This window comes from Sorex fumeus, unplaced genomic scaffold, assembly GCF_029834395.1.
Source record: "Sorex fumeus unplaced genomic scaffold, SorFum_2.1 ptg000075l, whole genome shotgun sequence".
NCBI classification, from domain to species: Eukaryota; Metazoa; Chordata; class Mammalia; order Eulipotyphla; family Soricidae; genus Sorex; species Sorex fumeus.
The window spans coordinates 6,886,337-6,903,618 of NW_026606132.1; the positions used below are offsets into that span (position 1 = coordinate 6,886,337).

The following is a 17,282-nucleotide window of genomic DNA, read 5'->3' on the forward strand; positions in this document are numbered from 1 at the left end:
ATATTCATTTTGCAGTGCCAGGAACTAAATCCCAGCTTGTATGCCTGCGAAGCTCCACACATGTGCTCCACCAGTAAACTGCATCCCCAGCCCGCCTTTTTGTTTTCTTAATCCTATTTTGAGCAACGTTAGTTCTTCATTTCAGTGATGTCTGTTCCTGAAACCGTCACTAGGTTTCTTAATCTGTTGTTAACAAGCCAGTCTTACATGTTTAAATCTTCTCTAGAAGATGTAAATGTTCTCTTTTGTTTTGTTTTGGATTGGGGGCCATACTCAGCTGTGTTTAGGGCTTACTCCTGGCTCTGCACTCAGGATTCCCTCCTCTGGCAGTCAGGGTACCGTCTGGGGTGCCAGGGATCAAACCAGGGTCAGGTAGCATATAAGACAAGCACTGCGTCCTCTCTGCTATTTTAACTACTATGTTTACATCTCTGATTCATCACAAATTATTATTCCCAATTTTTTTCCTGCATGGCATTGTTTCTAGAAAGTATCAGCTGAATTGAATGCATTAATGTCTCATCACTAATTTTCGTGTTTATTTTCCCGAGTTCCTTGTTAAAGTCCTCATCAGGTTTTTATCAAGATTGTGATGCCTTTATACATTTTGAGTGGGGAAGAGTTTTCTCCTTTTCTATTTTCTGGAACAGTTTATAGGAGATTGATGATATTTCTTAAATATTTCTTAAATTTTTTTTCTTTTTGGGTCACACCCAGCGATGCACAGGGGTCACTCCTGATTCAGCATTCAGGAATTACCCCTGGCGGTGCTCAGGGGACCATATGGGATGCTGGGAATCGAACCCAGGTTGGCCACATGCAAGGCAAATGCCCTACCCGCTGTGCTATCGCTCCAGCCCCAATATTTTTTAATATTAACTTTATTTATTTTGCTTTTTGGGTCATACCTGGCAGTGCTCAGGAATCACGGTTGGGGGTGCTCAGGAGACCATATGGGATGCCGGGTATCGAACTCGGGTTGGCCACATACAAGGCAAATGCTCATTTCCGCTGTATTATCTGTATTATCACTCCAGCCCTCATATTTATCCAGTGAAGCTACCTGGGCCGAGGGAGTTTTGGTTTGGGTTTGGTTTGTTGTTTTTGGCCCCCACCTGGTGGTCTGGGATCACTCCCAGCAGTGTTTCCGGCATCCCGTGCTTTCCCAGGAATTGAACCTGGGGCTTTCATATGCAAAGCATATCTTCCAGTCCTTTGAGCCCCACTTTGGAGCTTTTTGTATGGATCTTTTTTAAGTTTCCATTTTTGAGGTTGAGTTTGGGGGCCCTGCCTCATGGTCCTCAGGGCTCACTTTTGGCTCTGCTCAAGGAGTGCCAGTGAATAAACCCAGATGGGTCAGGTGCGAGGTAAGCTCTTTGTCTGTTCTACTCTATAGCCTGTTTTTTTTTTAAACGGAGGGCATGGGGACTACACCCAGCTCGACTCAGGGCTTACTCTTGGATCTGTGTTCCTAGTGGGGCTTGGAGGAACCATGTCGTACTGGAGATCAAATCACATTGGCAGCATGCAGAACTGTCTTAACCCCTGCACTGTGTTTCTGGCTCCATCTTCATGTCTGTAATAGTTACTTGACTATCCATATTGGGGGGAGGGTGAGTATTTTATAAGGCTTATAAAGGAATTTGTTAGTACTGAGACTTATTGCTTCGTACTCAGAGTTGTAAGCCTCGATGCTACTACCATGTTCGGCACCACAGATAGAAAACCCAGTATTCCATATACTAGTGAACTCATCATTCTACACTTTACTGTGACCAGATGTTGTATGAAGTACAAAAATGTGTTCATAGGCAGTACTTTAGTCTTTCCTTCAGACTTAAAAATATGTCAGTTTATGGGACGTTTTCCAACTTCCTCGCTTTTGCTGTGTGGGGATCAAACCCACGGCTCCACTGACCCCCTCACTTTTAGTGAAGAAGAATCTTAGGGGACCCGGGGATCTAGTCCAGTTCCACTCCTTAAGGGCCTTTATTGTCAAGTGCCGGGAGGAATCAGTGACCTCGCTGAGCTTTGGTTTCCATATCTGTTAGTGGTGATACTAAGAGAGTTTCACTGACATCATGTGGTGAGGAAATGAGACATTAATGAGGCCCTTTACTGTCTCAGAGGCACTTGGGAAGCCAAGAGCGGTTGGTCTGGAATGAGTTGTTCCTTTGAATTGATGACAAACGAGACCTAGTTTTTTCCTTAACCAGCGCAGTTATCTGAAGCCTTTGCTGACACACAGCGGACCACCACTCACAACAACACTCCCTGCCTGCTGCGGCCCCATCGCCAGGTGCCTCACTAGTCCCCAGGCTTACGAGGTAAGTTGAGTTTCATTGATCCAGAACCTAACTTCTTTTTCTTTTCTTTCTGTGTCACCCCCGGCGATGCTCAGGGCTTACTCCTGGCTCTTCACTCAGGAATCATGCCTGGCGGTGCCTTGGGGGACCATATGGGATGCCAGGGATCGAACCCGGGTCAGCCGCATGCAGGGCAAATGCCCTACCTCCTGTACTATCGCTCCGGCCCTTGAACCAAACTTCTTTAAGTTCAGTTTGTCTGCTCTGTAAATGAATTGCTGGGTTGGTTTGGTGGTTTTGTTTTGCTTGCTTGCATTTGAGGAGTAAAATCCAGAAGAGAGCAAATGAATACATTTCACTCAGCCAGAAAAGACACTGAAATCTATAACTCTGAAACATCATTTTTAAATTTTATTTGTTTTTGCTTTTTGAGTCACACCCAGCAATGCTCAGGGATTACTCCTGAATCTTCTCTCAGGAATTACTCCTGGCGGTGCTTAGGGGACCATATCGGATGCTGGGGATCAAACCCGGGCCGGTCGTGTGCAAGGCAAACACCCTACCTGCTGTACTATCGCTTCAGACCCCAGAAACATCATTTTAAAGCAGATAAATAGTACATCATCTGTCAGTAGTTGAATGAACCAATTTCTGTGTTTTGATTTTTTGCAGCTAGTGGGCTTAACTCATTACTAAATGTGTAATACTTTAGTTTATTTTTAGATTATTGATTTAGAGTATTCCAGAATTCGAGGGCTTTAGCTTTGTACCTCTGTAATTATAATATTGTAACCTCCACCTAAAAGAACCTCCCATACATTCTTTCCACCTCTCCTTTCCTTTAGTAACTGTCAGATTTCGCTAGTCTAGAAGTTCTGTTTCTTGCCGGTTTGTTGCTTTAGTAGTTCATTTTCTACATATGAGTGAAGCCATCCAATAATTGTCTTTTGCTTTCTTGTTTCACTTAACACAATTTTTAAAAAATTTTATTGAATCGCCTTGATAGTTACAAGCTTTCATGTTTGGGTTACAATCACACAATGATCAAACACCCATCTCTCCACAAGTGCACATTCCCTGCCACCAATATCCCCGGTATACCCCCTCTTTCCCACCCTCCCCCTGCCTCCATGGCAGACATGATTCCCCATACTCTCTCTCTCTCTCTACTTTTGGGCATTATGATTTGCAATACAGACACTGAGAAGTCATCATTTTTGGTCCTTTATCTACTTTCAGCACACATTTCCCATCCCGACCGGTTCCTCAAGCCATCATTTTCTTAGTGATCCCTTCTCTATTCCAGCTACTCACTTACACAATTAAGTCAGGATTCATGCATTTGTTCCCAGAGGGCACAATTTCATCTTTTTACTGGCAGAGTGCTAGTCCATTGAGTGGCTGTACTATTTCTCTCTGCTCCCACTGCCATATAAGTACCGCATGCTACCTGATTGGGACTGGAGCAATAGCACAGCGGGTAGGGCATTTGCCTTGCATGCAGCTGGCCCGGCCAACCCGAGTTCAATTTCTCCGCCCCCTCGGAGAGCCTGGCAAGCTACCAAGAGTATCTCGCCCACATGGCAAAGCCTGGCAAGCTCCCCATGACGTATTCAATATGCCAAACACAGTAACAAGTCTCACAATGAAGAGAGCAAATCGATGAACAACAGGAGGACAGTGCTACAGTGCTACTATTTCTCTTTGGGTGGGCATTTCAGTTCATTCCATGCACTGGGTGTTGTGAATAATGATGCCATGCACAAAGGGATACCAATGACCTGTTTTCATATCCTTCAGATAAATATCTGGAGCATTATTGCTGGATCCTTCTCATTTCTGTTATTTTTTTCTCTTTGCCATACTTATTGAATCACTGATCACATGTTGGTAGCTAAATGGAAAATATTGACTCTAGATTTTCATTTTATGTAAAAATTTTACCATCTGTTTTATTGGGAATTGAATGTAGGACTTCATAAATGCACTTTACCACTGAGCTACATACATGGCCTCCATTTTTATGGTCTCAAGTAATATCTGTACTGCTTTCCATTAGGCTGTGCCAATTTACATTCCCACCAAAGTGTATGGCGTTCCATTCTCTCCATGTTCTACCAGTACTTTTTCCCATTTTTTTTGGGTAGTGCTGGAGATCAAATCCAAAGACCTCACACATGGAAGGCAAGTGCTCTACCACTGAACTGCATCTCTGGCCAAGCCTTATTTCCAGTCTTCTTGGCATAAGCTGTTTCGTATTGCTTGCTTTTTCTTCCTTGATTTGGGGCAGATCAGGCTTACTCCTGGCTCTGTGCTCAAGGATCATTCCTGGCTGCACTTGGGGCAACCTTAGGCAGTGTCAAAATTCAAACTAGGATCAGTCCTCAATGGACTATACTCTTCAGTGCAAAATGATTGCCTTGTGGTTTTGACTTGTATGTTTCTGTACTTTCATCAACAAATTGAGTTGTCACAGTCACATTAGTAAATGGATTAATAAAACAAATTTTGGTGTCTCTAAAGCACTACAGATGAAGGGATTTGGATCTTAGGTGACAGTTTCTCTGTTTCCCACATTGCTGGGAGGCATGAGCCTATCTAACTAAACTCTACTAAATTCTAGTATTTTCCCTTTAGCTACCAACATGTGATAGGTATTTCGATAAGTCTTGCAACAGAGAAAGAAATGAAAGAAATGCTCAGGAACCCTTGTTTTCCAGTGCAATAATCTGATTTTTCAATTTCTTTAAAAAATGTTTGCCTTTAACTCAACCCTTCGAAAACAATCTGCGGCATCGGGTAAAGTGCCTGAGTTAACAAAACCCACCCACTGAGACCACAATGATGCAGCGCCTTGAGTCAAGAGGCAAGGCTGTGGTGAAGCCCTGTAGCTGCACACCCACACAGTTCCAGCCACCTCCTCTGTGGCATGTGAGAGCAGCAGACCCTTCAGAGCGAGCATGGGGAGGGGTAGAGCAAGCTTTGGGGGGCACTGTGGATCAGGGAGGTAGGTGTTCCACTCATTTGTGCTAGCTTGTTTTGTTTTAGTGGGATAACACCCAATACGGTCTTGTGTCTCCCCTCAGCCCAGGCTCCTCTCTCTGACACAGTCATGATTTCCTTCTTTGCCAAGGCTTCAGCCGACTCTCTTGGTTCAGTCAGTGAGGTTTGGCCATGGGACCCCAGAGACCCAGTTGCCATTACCAAAGGCCAAGAGTTTCACAATTGTGTGTCCTGTGGTGTAAAGCAAAATACAGCATCGTTGTAGTTGTTTCCTAGGGCTGCCATAACAGAGTACTTCAAGCCAAATGACTCAACAGCAGAGCTAGGTTTCCTCACAGTTCTGGAGGCGTGAAGTCTCTCTGTGACGTGGTTTTATCAGCCTATGGTTCCTTCTGATCTGTGGGAGAATACGTTTCATGCCTTTCCCCTAGCTTCTGGTGAAATCTTTGACATCCCTTGGCTTATACTTAGATGCATCATACATAGCCCTGTCTTGGTGTTTTGGGTGTATGTAAGCATGCACGTACCCATCTGTCCATATTTTCTATAAGGACAGTCACCAGTCATACGGATCACACTAATGACCTCATCTTAATGCAGACATCTGTCAAGGCCTATTTCTTTTCTTTTCTTTTTCTTTTTTTTTTTTTTTTTTGCTTTTTGGGTCACACCCAGCAATGCTCAAGGGTTACTCCTGGTTCTGCGCTCAGGAATTACTCCTGGCAGTGCTTGGGGGACCATATGGGATGCCAGGGATTGAACTTGGGTTGGCCGCAGGCAAGGCAAATTCCCTAACCGCTGTACTGCTCCGGCCCCTGTCAAGGACTATTTCCACGCAGAGTCACATACTATTTTTTCAGTTTCCAGCCCGTTAGTTGAATTACAAATGCAACGTGCTTATGGCTAAATATTCAAATGGGATGCAGTTTAAAATGTGAAAAAGAAAAGTTGTTCTCCATCTTCTGCCTGCAACCCCTAGAGTCTGTTTTCATTAAGGGCTACATCCCAATGTGCTTTAACTACACAAACTTAGATCTGTGTATATGTAGGTGTTGTCAGTGTGTATATAGGTTTTGGTTTTGTCACTCTTTACACAAGATCTTAAGAAGTGCCTTATCCTGCTTGTTTTTCTGCTTTGATGCCTGCCTTAGTACTTGAGCTCTGTTACCTTCTCTTTATTCGTGGCTGCATAATGTCCTGTTGCGTGGCTCTGACGAGAATGATTTGCTCAGTCTCCCGTGGCTAGCTTGTCCCCATCTTTACTATGCTGTGTACACCGAATCCTTGTACATATAAATTAACCCAAAATAGAACAGATTTGGGATAACTGTATACATTCAAGGATTTGCTCGAGCGGGCCCAGTAACATCTCCATTGTGACACTTGTTACTGTGTTTGGCATATCGAATACGTCACGGGGAACTTGCCAGGCTTTGACGTGCGGGCGAGATACTCTCGGTAGCTTGCCAGGCTCTCCGAGAGGGGCGGAGGAATCGAACTCAGGTCGGCCATATTGGCTGCGTGCAAGGCAAACAACCTACCACTGTGCTATCGCTCCAGCCCATCCAAGGATATTTATTGTAAACACCATAGATCGAAAGGGAAAATTGTTGCCTCAAGATGCATATGCGTTTTAAAAGTCCATGGCTATTACTTCAAACCTCTAACTTAATAAAGGTGTTAGAAGCACTCAAGAGCCTCCTTGCTGATAGACGAAAGCACCCTGGGGTTTGTTGTAAGTAATAGTGAATTAAGTGATAGAGATTAGTCAGACTTCGTGTTATAACTAGATTGGACAGAAAGAGGTTATAGCTAGTTGGGGTCCAGGGGGGTTGTCTGAATTTTATTTTGATTTTGTGGGTGTGGGGAGGGGGTCGCAAAGTGCTGCTCAGAATCTACTCCAATCTCTGACCTCAGAGTTGCTCCCTGTGATGCTCAGAGGCAAAGCTTTGATGGATCATACAGTACAAAGGATCAAACCCAGGCCTCCTGCACACAAAGCATGTGCTCAACCCACTGACTCATCTTCCCAGCACTGTTTTGAGTTTTAATTCACATGTCTTTATCTTTGAGTTACGGGTGGGGAATGTCTAGCCCACAGGCTAGGGCTCAGGAAATCATGGGGTCTGGCCCATGTGTGATGGGACAGACACAGATGGCTTCAGATGCGTCTCCTTAGCTGTCCACAGCCCATGTGCCTGTATTGTATGATCCAGGAATGATGATAGAAATATCCACATAGCCCTAGGCAGAAAAAAAAGGCTCCTTATTTAGACAAAATTGCTAGCAACATCACTTAAGAAAGAACTTCTTTTAGGTGTTTGTCTAATAGTCTCCTCAGTATGTTAGTCTATCTGAGACAAATTAAAAACTTTCAAAACACACAGATCATTGAAGAGCCAGATATAAAATGATCGTGTAAGGTCCATTACCCTCAAGGAAAATTTTGTCACAGATTTTTGTTAGATCACTGTTTAAGGGGCTGGAGCGATCGCACATTGGGTAGGGCATTTGCCTTGCATGCGGCCAACCCAGGTTCGATTCTTCCGCCCTTCTCAGAAAGCCCAGCAAGCTACCGAGAGTATCTCTCCCTCCTGGCAAAGCCTGGCAAGCTCCCCGTGACGTATTTGATATGCCAAACACAGTAACAACAAGTCTCACAATGGAGACGTTACTGGGCCTGCTCAAGCAAATCGATGAACAATGGGAGGACAGTGCTACTGTGCTACAGTGCACTGTTTAAGAACGATTCTTATTCTTTGCATTAGAAAAAAATAATTTATTTCTGTGTTTGGCATATTGCCGGGCTCTCTGAGAGGGGTGGAGGAATTGAACCTGGGCCGACCCAGGTCGGCCGCATGCAAGGCCTTACCCGCTGTGCTATCGCTCCAGCCCAATTTATTTCTAATCTTTATATTCAGAATTTATTGGGGGAGGAGGAGGTTGAATCCCATACCCTGTGATGCTCGGAGGCTATTCCTGGCTCTGTGGTCAGAGGTGCCCCCTGCAGTGCTCAGGAAACCATATGTGGTGCCAAGTATTGAACCAGAGTCGGCCATGTGCAAAGCAGGCACCTTATGCACCTTATGTTTCTCTAGCTACTTCTAACTTTGAAAAATACTTCTAACTTTGAAAAATATTAAGTACTCATGGCAATAAAAGTTTCAAGTGTACAGAGATTTGCAAAGAAGAAAACAAGTCACTATTATGTGGGATGATCATCAGTTTGTTCAATACCGTTCCATACTTCTCTATATCCTTTTTGCTTTCAGCCTTAGAAATCAACATCTTGCACGTATTACATGTGCCACAGTTTTGTTTAAGGGGCCGGTGTTCCCAGGTTGTGTTGAGTGGGTCTAAGGAACACTCCAAAATATACTTGGCCGACTGGGCCAGACAAATCAATGATTGGGCACAGCAGTCCTAGGTGCCACTAGGGCCACCAAACCAATGCTGACCCCTTAGCTATCTGCTGGACCACACACACTTTTCAATTTTTTTTAATTTTGGGGACCCATGCCAAGCAGTACATGGGTCTTGGCAGTGCTTGGGTGACCATATGGGATGCCAAGGATCAAACTCTGGTCAGCCATGTGCAACACAAGGGCCCTACCCACTGTACTATCACTCTGCCCTGCCCTTTTTGCCATTGATTTCTCATTGATTTTTTAATATTATGGAAGTTCAGTGACTTAGCTATTTTTTTCCTTTTTGGGTCACACCCGGCAATTCACAGGGGTCACTCCTGGCTCTGCACTCAGAAACTATCCCTGGCGGTGCTCAGGGGACCATACAGGACACCGGGAATCGAACCTGGGTCAGCCGCGTGCAAGGCCCAGGTGCAAGGCCCTACCCACTGTGCTATCTCTCCAGCCCTGTCAGTGACTTAGCTTTAACATGTGTTTATTCATTATTATTGTTGTTTGTTTATGGGCCACACCTGATGGTGCTCAGGGCTAAATCCTGGCTGTGTGCTCAGGGTTCACTCATGGTGGGGCACCATATAGTGCTAGAGATCAAACCTGGCTGACTGTATGCAAGGCACATGCCTTCCCTGTTGTGCTCTCTGGCCCCTCAGCTGACTTTTTAATTCTCAAATGACACTATATATGACTTCTTCCACTTCTGTAGAACTTCTTTTTTTTTTTTTGCTTTTTGGGTCACACCCGGAGATGCACAGGGATTACTCCTGGCTCATGCACTCAGGAATTACTCCTGGTGGTGCTCGGGGCACCATGTGTAATGCTGGGAATCGTACCCTCTGAGCTATCGCTCCAGCCCCACTTTATACTCTTTTGGCTATAAAGTTTTCATTTGAATTAAACATATGGACTGTTAAACAAGTGTGTAGTGAAGGTTTATCAGGGATATTGTCACTGTCACTGTCACTGTCCTCCCGTTGTTCATCGATTTGCTCGAGCGGGCCCAGTAACATTGTGAGACTTGTTGTTCCTGTGTTTGGCATATTGAATTCATCACAGGTAGCTTGCCAGGCTTTACCATGTGGACGAGATACCCTCAGTAGCTTGCTGGGCTCTCCAAAGGGGTGGAGGAATCGAACTCAGGTCAGCCCGGTCGGTCAGCTGCATACAAGGCAAACACCTTACCCGCTGTGCTATTGCTCCAGGGGTATTGTATTTATCATAATTGTTAATCCCGAAGTCAAAGTTTTATTATCTAAATATTAAAAATAGGAGCCGGAAAGATAGTACAGGGATTAAAGCACTTGCCTTGCATGCAGCTGACCCCAGGTAGATCCCTGAAATGGCCTTGAACACCACCAGGGATCACTCGGGAACACAGGGCCAGGAATAGCCCTTGAGCACTACCAGGTCTGACCCCCAAATCAAAGAAAAAACACTTCAAAAATGAATAATACAATTATTCCCTTACATTTGGTGAAAACTTTTTATGTGCCTCAAACTGTATAGAAGGTACGTAGTGTGGTAGCAGAAGATTTGCACAGTAGCCCCATGCATATGCGAGATGTAACACGAGAGTGTTACTTGGAAGAGAGACCAGTGTGGGGTGTGAGGAGGGCCATGCATGGGAGGGACCCCCGAGTTAGTCTTACCAGATCAAGGAAGTCCAGAAAACTCCTGGAAACGGTCATTTTTTATTTGAGATTAAGAATTAGGACAAATTGACTTTTATTGATTAATTCTTTGAAAAATTCCAGTTGCCTTTGTTTTGTAACAAGCAATGTGAAGTGAATATTTTTTTGTGTCTGCTAAAGGAGCAGGCCTGGGCAGTGGGTGAGGAACTGGGGACATCAGTGGAGGAAAGATCACACCGGTGGTAGGATTGACAGTGGAATATAGAATGCCTGAAACAACTACATCACAAATAAGTTTTAAAACAAATTCTTGGCGAACTGAATTCACCAACATTATCTACCACCATCAAATGGAATTTATTCCAGGGTTGCAAGGATGGTTCAAGAAGATGACTCTTAAGCCACGATCAGTGAGTGGTAGGCTTCGTCCAATGCATGCAGGCCGAGTGGCTGGGAGGTAAAAGAGGCATGCAGGAAGCAGGCAGCCATCAGCAGTTCGGTGTGGTTGGCACACATTGGGCTTACCAAGGCAGGAGAAGTAGGTCACGGCAGCAGACAAGGCTAAGAGGTCCAGTTCCCAAAGGTCTCTTAAGCCAAAGAAAGGATCTTAGACTTGGTTCTGAGAACAGCAGTGGGCGCCCACTTAGGGTTGGAAATGGGGACCCTTTTCCATTTCTCCTGTGGGAAACGTTGCTTGAATTTCTTCACATTTCTTCAAACTTATTTCCTTCCCATTTAGAACCAGGAACAACTGAAAGACGATGACTCGGATCTCATTCTCAACGATGGTGACATTAGTCTCACGTACGGAGACTCTACTGTGAACACAGACCCAGCAACATCCAGCGCCCCTAGGAGATTTTTGGGCAACAGTTCTGAAGATGCTTTGGATCGGGAGCTCACTTTCGGGGACCATGAACTGGTCATTCGGGGAACACGCCTAGTTCTTCCTATGGATGATTCTGAACCCCCGTTGAATTTATTAGATAATACAAGACACAGTCCAGCCTAAGCTTATTAACGCACACTTTAGTGATTTGTAAACTTTGCACATGTGATTGTGAAGAAATTTGTACTACCTAACAAGTCCCAGTGCATGTCTCTGAATGTTAAAGCTATATACATGCTCTTTATGTGGCATTGGAAGAATATTAATATCCTGTACAAGGCAGATTGTGAGCAACTCTCCTTTCATGTTTGACTGGCTGCACTATGTAGATGGGATCTGTTTTAGAAAGTTCTTTTCAGAGTGATGTTGTGTGTTCTGTTAACTTTATGTCTCAGTTAAAATATAAAAAAAAATCACAGCAAACTTAATCTTTCTTATATTTACTGACACTTAACCAGAGTACCAAGTCCTTGTGATGTGATTTTTTTTGTCCTGTGGGAGGAGAGGGAGAGAAAGGAAGGAATGTAATTTCTGCGGGAGCCCAGGGAGGAGAGAGAGGTTCCTTTACTGGGAAACTTAGGTTGATTGCTGCTGCCTTTTGTTGTCGTGACCTTTTTCTTTGCTTTATCTCTGGTGGCCTGTGGTGGCACCGAGGCTCATGGCATTCCGATCTTGCCACATTCAGATTGAGGGGTGGAGTGGCACCACGGCCTCCCCCCCCACCCCACCCCACTTTATAGGCACAGGCAGATTGGTTGACTCCAGCATGCTGCTGTTTGGAAAGGAAGGCTGCAAATGACTTCCAAGACAACTAGGAGTCACAGCCTGTAAGCTAAGCCAAAGGACAGGCCCGTAGGGTTCAAGACACTTGATTTCCATTTGGAGAGACTGGGGCGGGCAAGTTGGAAAGAGAATGGTGATGTCAGAGAACTCCCTTCCCAACTCTGTAAATACTCCACAGCAGATAGGTTTGAAGAAAGAGATGCAATTGCTGCTTCCATTTGATTTTTGTACTTTATCTGTATAGCAAGCTTTGTGGTCTTAGGTTTTTATATCAACTTAAATCGCTGCTCTTCAGCAGCCAAACAGGAGCAAAATGGAAAAATTTTGAACTTACTGTGTCTAATGTCAATTTGTTAGTCTGTAGCTGATATTCAAAGTTAATTTATGAGATTCATTGCCCCACACTACACCAGTCAAGAGAAACGGTGCTCTGCACAATTGTTGTAAAGGCACTGGTTTCCCTGAGTATATTGGGTGCAGTCGTCTTGGTCTTCATGTTGCTTTTTAAAAAATACTGAATAGCTAAGCTGCCATGTGATTGGGTGGTTGTTGTTTTTTACAGTTTTCAAGGAAGAGTACATAACAGCTTACCATTTCATATTTCATATTCAGGGTATGAAAGTGGGTTCTGTTTTGTAACGCTGAAAATACTCAAAGGTTTGAAAGGGGGAGACTTTTTAATGTTGATGCTGGTGTGATGATATTTCAAAAGAAAAAATGGAAACTTCAGTGGGTTTCTCCCCCACCCTTCAGGTCTGAGATAGCATTGCCTTAAATCTTAATCCAATTCGAAATGGATATATTTCTATGATGTGCAAATTTTCCCATGAAAAATACCTTTCCAAACAAATGATGTACTGATTCTCCCCCGAGGAATTTGTGCTGTTGCAAACACTCCTTGAGATTCTAAGGGGCCTCTGTTGTTAATACCCATGAGTGGCAGCTCTAACTGTTGACATAGCCATTTGTTATGTAGAGGTAGCAACTTTCCTGCCATGCAGGAACCCGGTGAGGTGTGCATTTTATATGCTTATGTGCCTCTTCACGCAGTCAATAAGTTCTTGTTAATGTCTGTCTGAGGTGTTTTGAACTTCAGTGTCATTTACCCACCAAGTTATTTCCAGTTGTAAAAGATCATACAGAAAATTAACAACTACATTTTTTTAATCTGTCAGGTGACTGCACTCACTTGATGAAAACGGCTGTAAATATTTCGCATGACCAATTCAGTAACTCTGTTTCAGCATGCATGAGACTTTTTTTTTCTGTAGGAAAACTGATCAAGCTTGAGTCAACTAAATCTGCCTTCGTACTCTATCAAAGGGAAACCAAGCCTGCCGTGCTTACATCAGCATCTGGAAGATTCTCCTCCCCTCTAATGTGTGTGCACATCTCCAAAGTGAATAAAACAATGAGTTCCGTTCATAAATCCACCGGTGTAGACACCTGAATGAGCCTGGCTAAAGTAGAACTCCTCTCGAACTTGTTTTCCTGTTGTTTGTGAACCCCGTATGTTTGAGTGACTTGTCATCTTTTTAAGTTATTTTTTAAGGTTTCTTGGCATTTTTTCCTAGTTGCCCGTGTTTGGCAGTGTGCTGTTAAAATAATAGACTTTTACTCTTTATGTATTTTTTTTTGTTTTCCCTTGGAGTACTTGGACAGATGTTCTAGTGGTTTCTTTTAGGAAAATCTATCATTAAAAAAATTATAGCCTTGCATATAACCACTCACTGTCTTTGAGTCAGAGTTTATTCTAGTGAGAAGTAAAGAGTGCTGACTTCATTTATTTTTCTACCTATATGCCTACTGGGAGAGGGGAAACTGATGTTTAAAAAGAAACAAACAGAGAAACCTAACAAAACTTAACTTACGGGGTGGCAAATTTCTGGTGCTTGTGTAGAAGGCTGGATATATTTACTTATGGTCATAATTGGGCCATTTAAGAAATGCTGTTCAAAGCCATGAAATTCTGTTACATTGATTGGTAGCCTGTTAACTCAGTAATAGGCAGGGTCATGAAAATGTTAGTTCCATTATATGGGCATGTAGTAAGCTCTGTATTCACTTAGGTAGAAAGGCAAACGTTCAGGTTTAGTTGAGAGCATGAATACAGATACAGCCCTGCCTCTCAGCTAAAGATAGACCTTTCTGGGTCCAGAGAAATAGAACAGGGGTAAGGCACTTACCTTCCATGTGGTGGACCCCGGTTCAATTCCCAGCACTGCATATGATCCCCCAAAGCACCACCAGAAGTGACATCTGAGGGGCTGGAGCAATAGCACAGCAGGTAGGGCTTTGCCTTGCATGCGGCCAACACGGATTTGATTCCCACCATCCCATATGGTCCCCTGAGCACTGCCAGGAGTAACCCCTGAGCATCACCAGATGTAACCCAAAAAGAAAAAAAAAGTGACATCTGATCACAGAGCCAAGAGTAAGGACTCAGCACCTCCAGGTGTGCCCCCTGCCCAAAAGAAACAAGATTTGTTTTTCGAATCTGAAAAGTTGTGTAAGTAACTTGGCTGACAGCAGCTTTGTATAGTCTAATAGTGACATTGTATTGCATGGTCAGCCACTCCTGCATTCTTGTCCGTGATCCAGTGAGAGGCATGGTGATTGTTGATTCACCACAAAACCCTCAATTTTCTTTTTTCAGTGCTTGAGGGAAGCATTCTCCATGGTGCTAGGGGCTACAAGGACCATACCCTCTGGCAGGGAGGGTGTGTAGGCATTGCAGGGATTGAACAAGGGCCTACCATATGTAATACGCCACTTGAGATTGAACCAGGGCCTACCATATGTAATACGCCACTTGAAACACACCCCTACATTAAAGTCCAGTGAGTACATTTATGAACGTGACTCAATGCAAGAGTGGAAGGAGTTGAAATGGGTTTTCACTTCTCTTACTAGGGAACACCCTACACAGATAATGTAGGGAGAAGGGTGAAGTTTGAAAATCATTAGAGGGGGCTGGAGCAATAGCACAGCAAGTAGGGCGTTTGCCTTGCACGCGGCCGACCTGGGTTCAATTCCTAGCATCCCATATGGTCCCCTGAGCACCGCCAGGGGTAATTTCTGAGCGCAGAGCCAGGAGTAACCCCTGAGCATCTCCGGGTGTGACCCAAAAAGCAAAAAAAAAGATCATTAGAAACACAGTGTAGATGTGTTGGTTTTTACTGGTGTACCCCTGAAACTTAGATGACATAATGCAATGTTACTTCAATTAAAAAAACTATAGCAATAGTTCACATTTTTCGAGCCCATTTTCAGGTACAGGTAATATGCATCGAAGGTATTTTTTATTGTTTTTCCTTTTCGGGGTTGGGCCACACCTGTTCCTGCTTTGTGCTCAGGGGTGACCCTGATGGTACTCAGGGGATTGAACCAGGTTTGAAGGGATGTAAGGCAAGTGCCTTTCCCACTGGACTATCTCTCTGGACCCTGAGGCATTCTTTTATCTTGCATTTTCACTTAATCATACTGGGAAGGTATATTATTTCACAGGTAAGGAAAGTACTGCCCAGACAAGGTGTCACAGGTAGTAAGTGACAGGCAGTATTTAAATTGAGTGTGACTCCAGAATCCAGAATCAGGATGTCCACTGCTCTGCCAACTCCAGTGGCTACTGACAGCCACAACATCCTGAGTATAACTAGAGGGGGATGAAGGGAGCTTCTGAATTCTTTTTTTATTTAAAAACATGTAGGGGGCAGAGTGAAAATATAATGGGTAGGGTACTTGTCTTCCATGTGACCAACCTGGGTTTGATCCCTGCAACCCTATATGGTTTCCACCGCCTGCCAATAGTGATCTATGATTACAGAGCCAGGAGTAAGTCCTGAGCCCAACCGGGTATGGCCAGAAAACAAACAAAAAAAAAAGATTTTTTTTTTTTTTAGTTAAGGCACCATGATTTATAGCACTGTAGCACTGTCCTCCTGTTGTTCATCAATTTGCTAGAGCCAGCACCAATTACGTCTCCATTGTGAGACTTGTTACTGTTTTTGGCAAATCGAATACGCCACAGGGAGTTTGCAAGGCTCTGCTATGCGGGCGGGATACTCTCGGTAGCTTGCCGGGCTCTCCGAGAGGAACAAAGGAATAGAACCCAGGTCGGCCGCATGCAAGGCAAATGCCCTACCTGCTGTGCTATCGCTCCAGCCCATCGTGCTTTATAATATTCATAATAGTTTCAGGCATACTGTGTTCCGACACCCATACTACCCCCAGTTTGAACTTCCCTCCGCTAATGTCCCCAGGTTCCCTCTTACCCCCCAGCCTGACTGGGTACCAGGCAGGATTTTTCAGTTTGGTTATTGTAGTTTTCGTCTCTTGTTTTCCCTGTTGTTCATTCTGTGGTTTAGATATAGACAAATACTCACCTCTACACCACCAGTGTGCCCAAGGTTCCGGCTTCCTGCCCCCGTCACCTCCCATCCACCTCTTCTTACTTCCCCCACTCAATTTCTTTCCTTCCAGGTCATTCTCCTTTCAATAAGGGTCAAGGGTAATCTAAGTGTACCTCGCCTTTGATACCTTGCTTTTCCTTGTCCTGTCATTCTCTATGCCACAGATAAATGAGGTCATCCTGCTGACCACCATCTACTTATCAACAGCCCAGAGCAGAGCGTGTGTTCTCAGTGCCTTTCCTCCATTTGCCTCCCACTTGTGGCCGCAGGACATGAATTCCTCTGGCAGGAAAATTCAGCCTCATGCTGTGTGTCCCAGAGTTCATGGGCAAGGCAACATCACCAGCACATGCCTTTACATTGTGCTTTCCAATGTTTTCTCCAAGGGGAACATCTCTTAAGGCAGTACTTAGGATTCTTCAGAGTAACTCTGCCCACAAGGTTTGATGGAGCAGAAGGAAGTCAGGATCTGGACTCATGCAGACCTAGGTTCAAACTGAATCTCTCTTTGCTTATTGCACAATGCTGGCTCTTAAGCCCTTCCTCTTTCCTTGCTGTAAAGTTAATTCATTCGGGAAATATTTGAATGCTGACTTTGGGCCTCACCCAATGGACATAGCAGCACACAACTCCCTATGCAGTATATCTTACGGGAGATACTGATAGCTAGCTCATGGGACTTTGGGGAGCCTTGCCTGCAAGAAAAACTGGGAAATATGTAAACGAATCAATCTGCGCATAAAAGCAACTACAATAATCATAAAAACTCTGATGAGGGCCTGGAGTGATAGCTTAAAAGGCTGAGCATATGCAAAGCATGCTATATGTAAGGA

The 17,282-nt window shown here is 44.2% G+C and overlaps 1 protein-coding gene across 1 annotated transcript in view; it reads left to right on the plus strand.

Annotated features, from left to right (window-relative positions):
• SLC9A6 (solute carrier family 9 member A6) overlaps positions 1 to 13,764 on the plus strand; it is a 96,178-nt gene extending 82,414 nt beyond the window's left edge. Inside the window, exons 15-16 of the mRNA XM_056130273.1 lie at positions 2,222 to 2,327; positions 11,105 to 13,764. Coding sequence (XP_055986248.1) covers positions 2,222 to 2,327; positions 11,105 to 11,377 — 379 coding nt within the window. The 3' untranslated portion in view covers positions 11,378 to 13,764. The remainder of the gene's footprint in view (positions 1 to 2,221; positions 2,328 to 11,104) is intronic.
• The last annotated feature ends 3,518 nt before the right edge of the window (positions 13,765 to 17,282 follow it).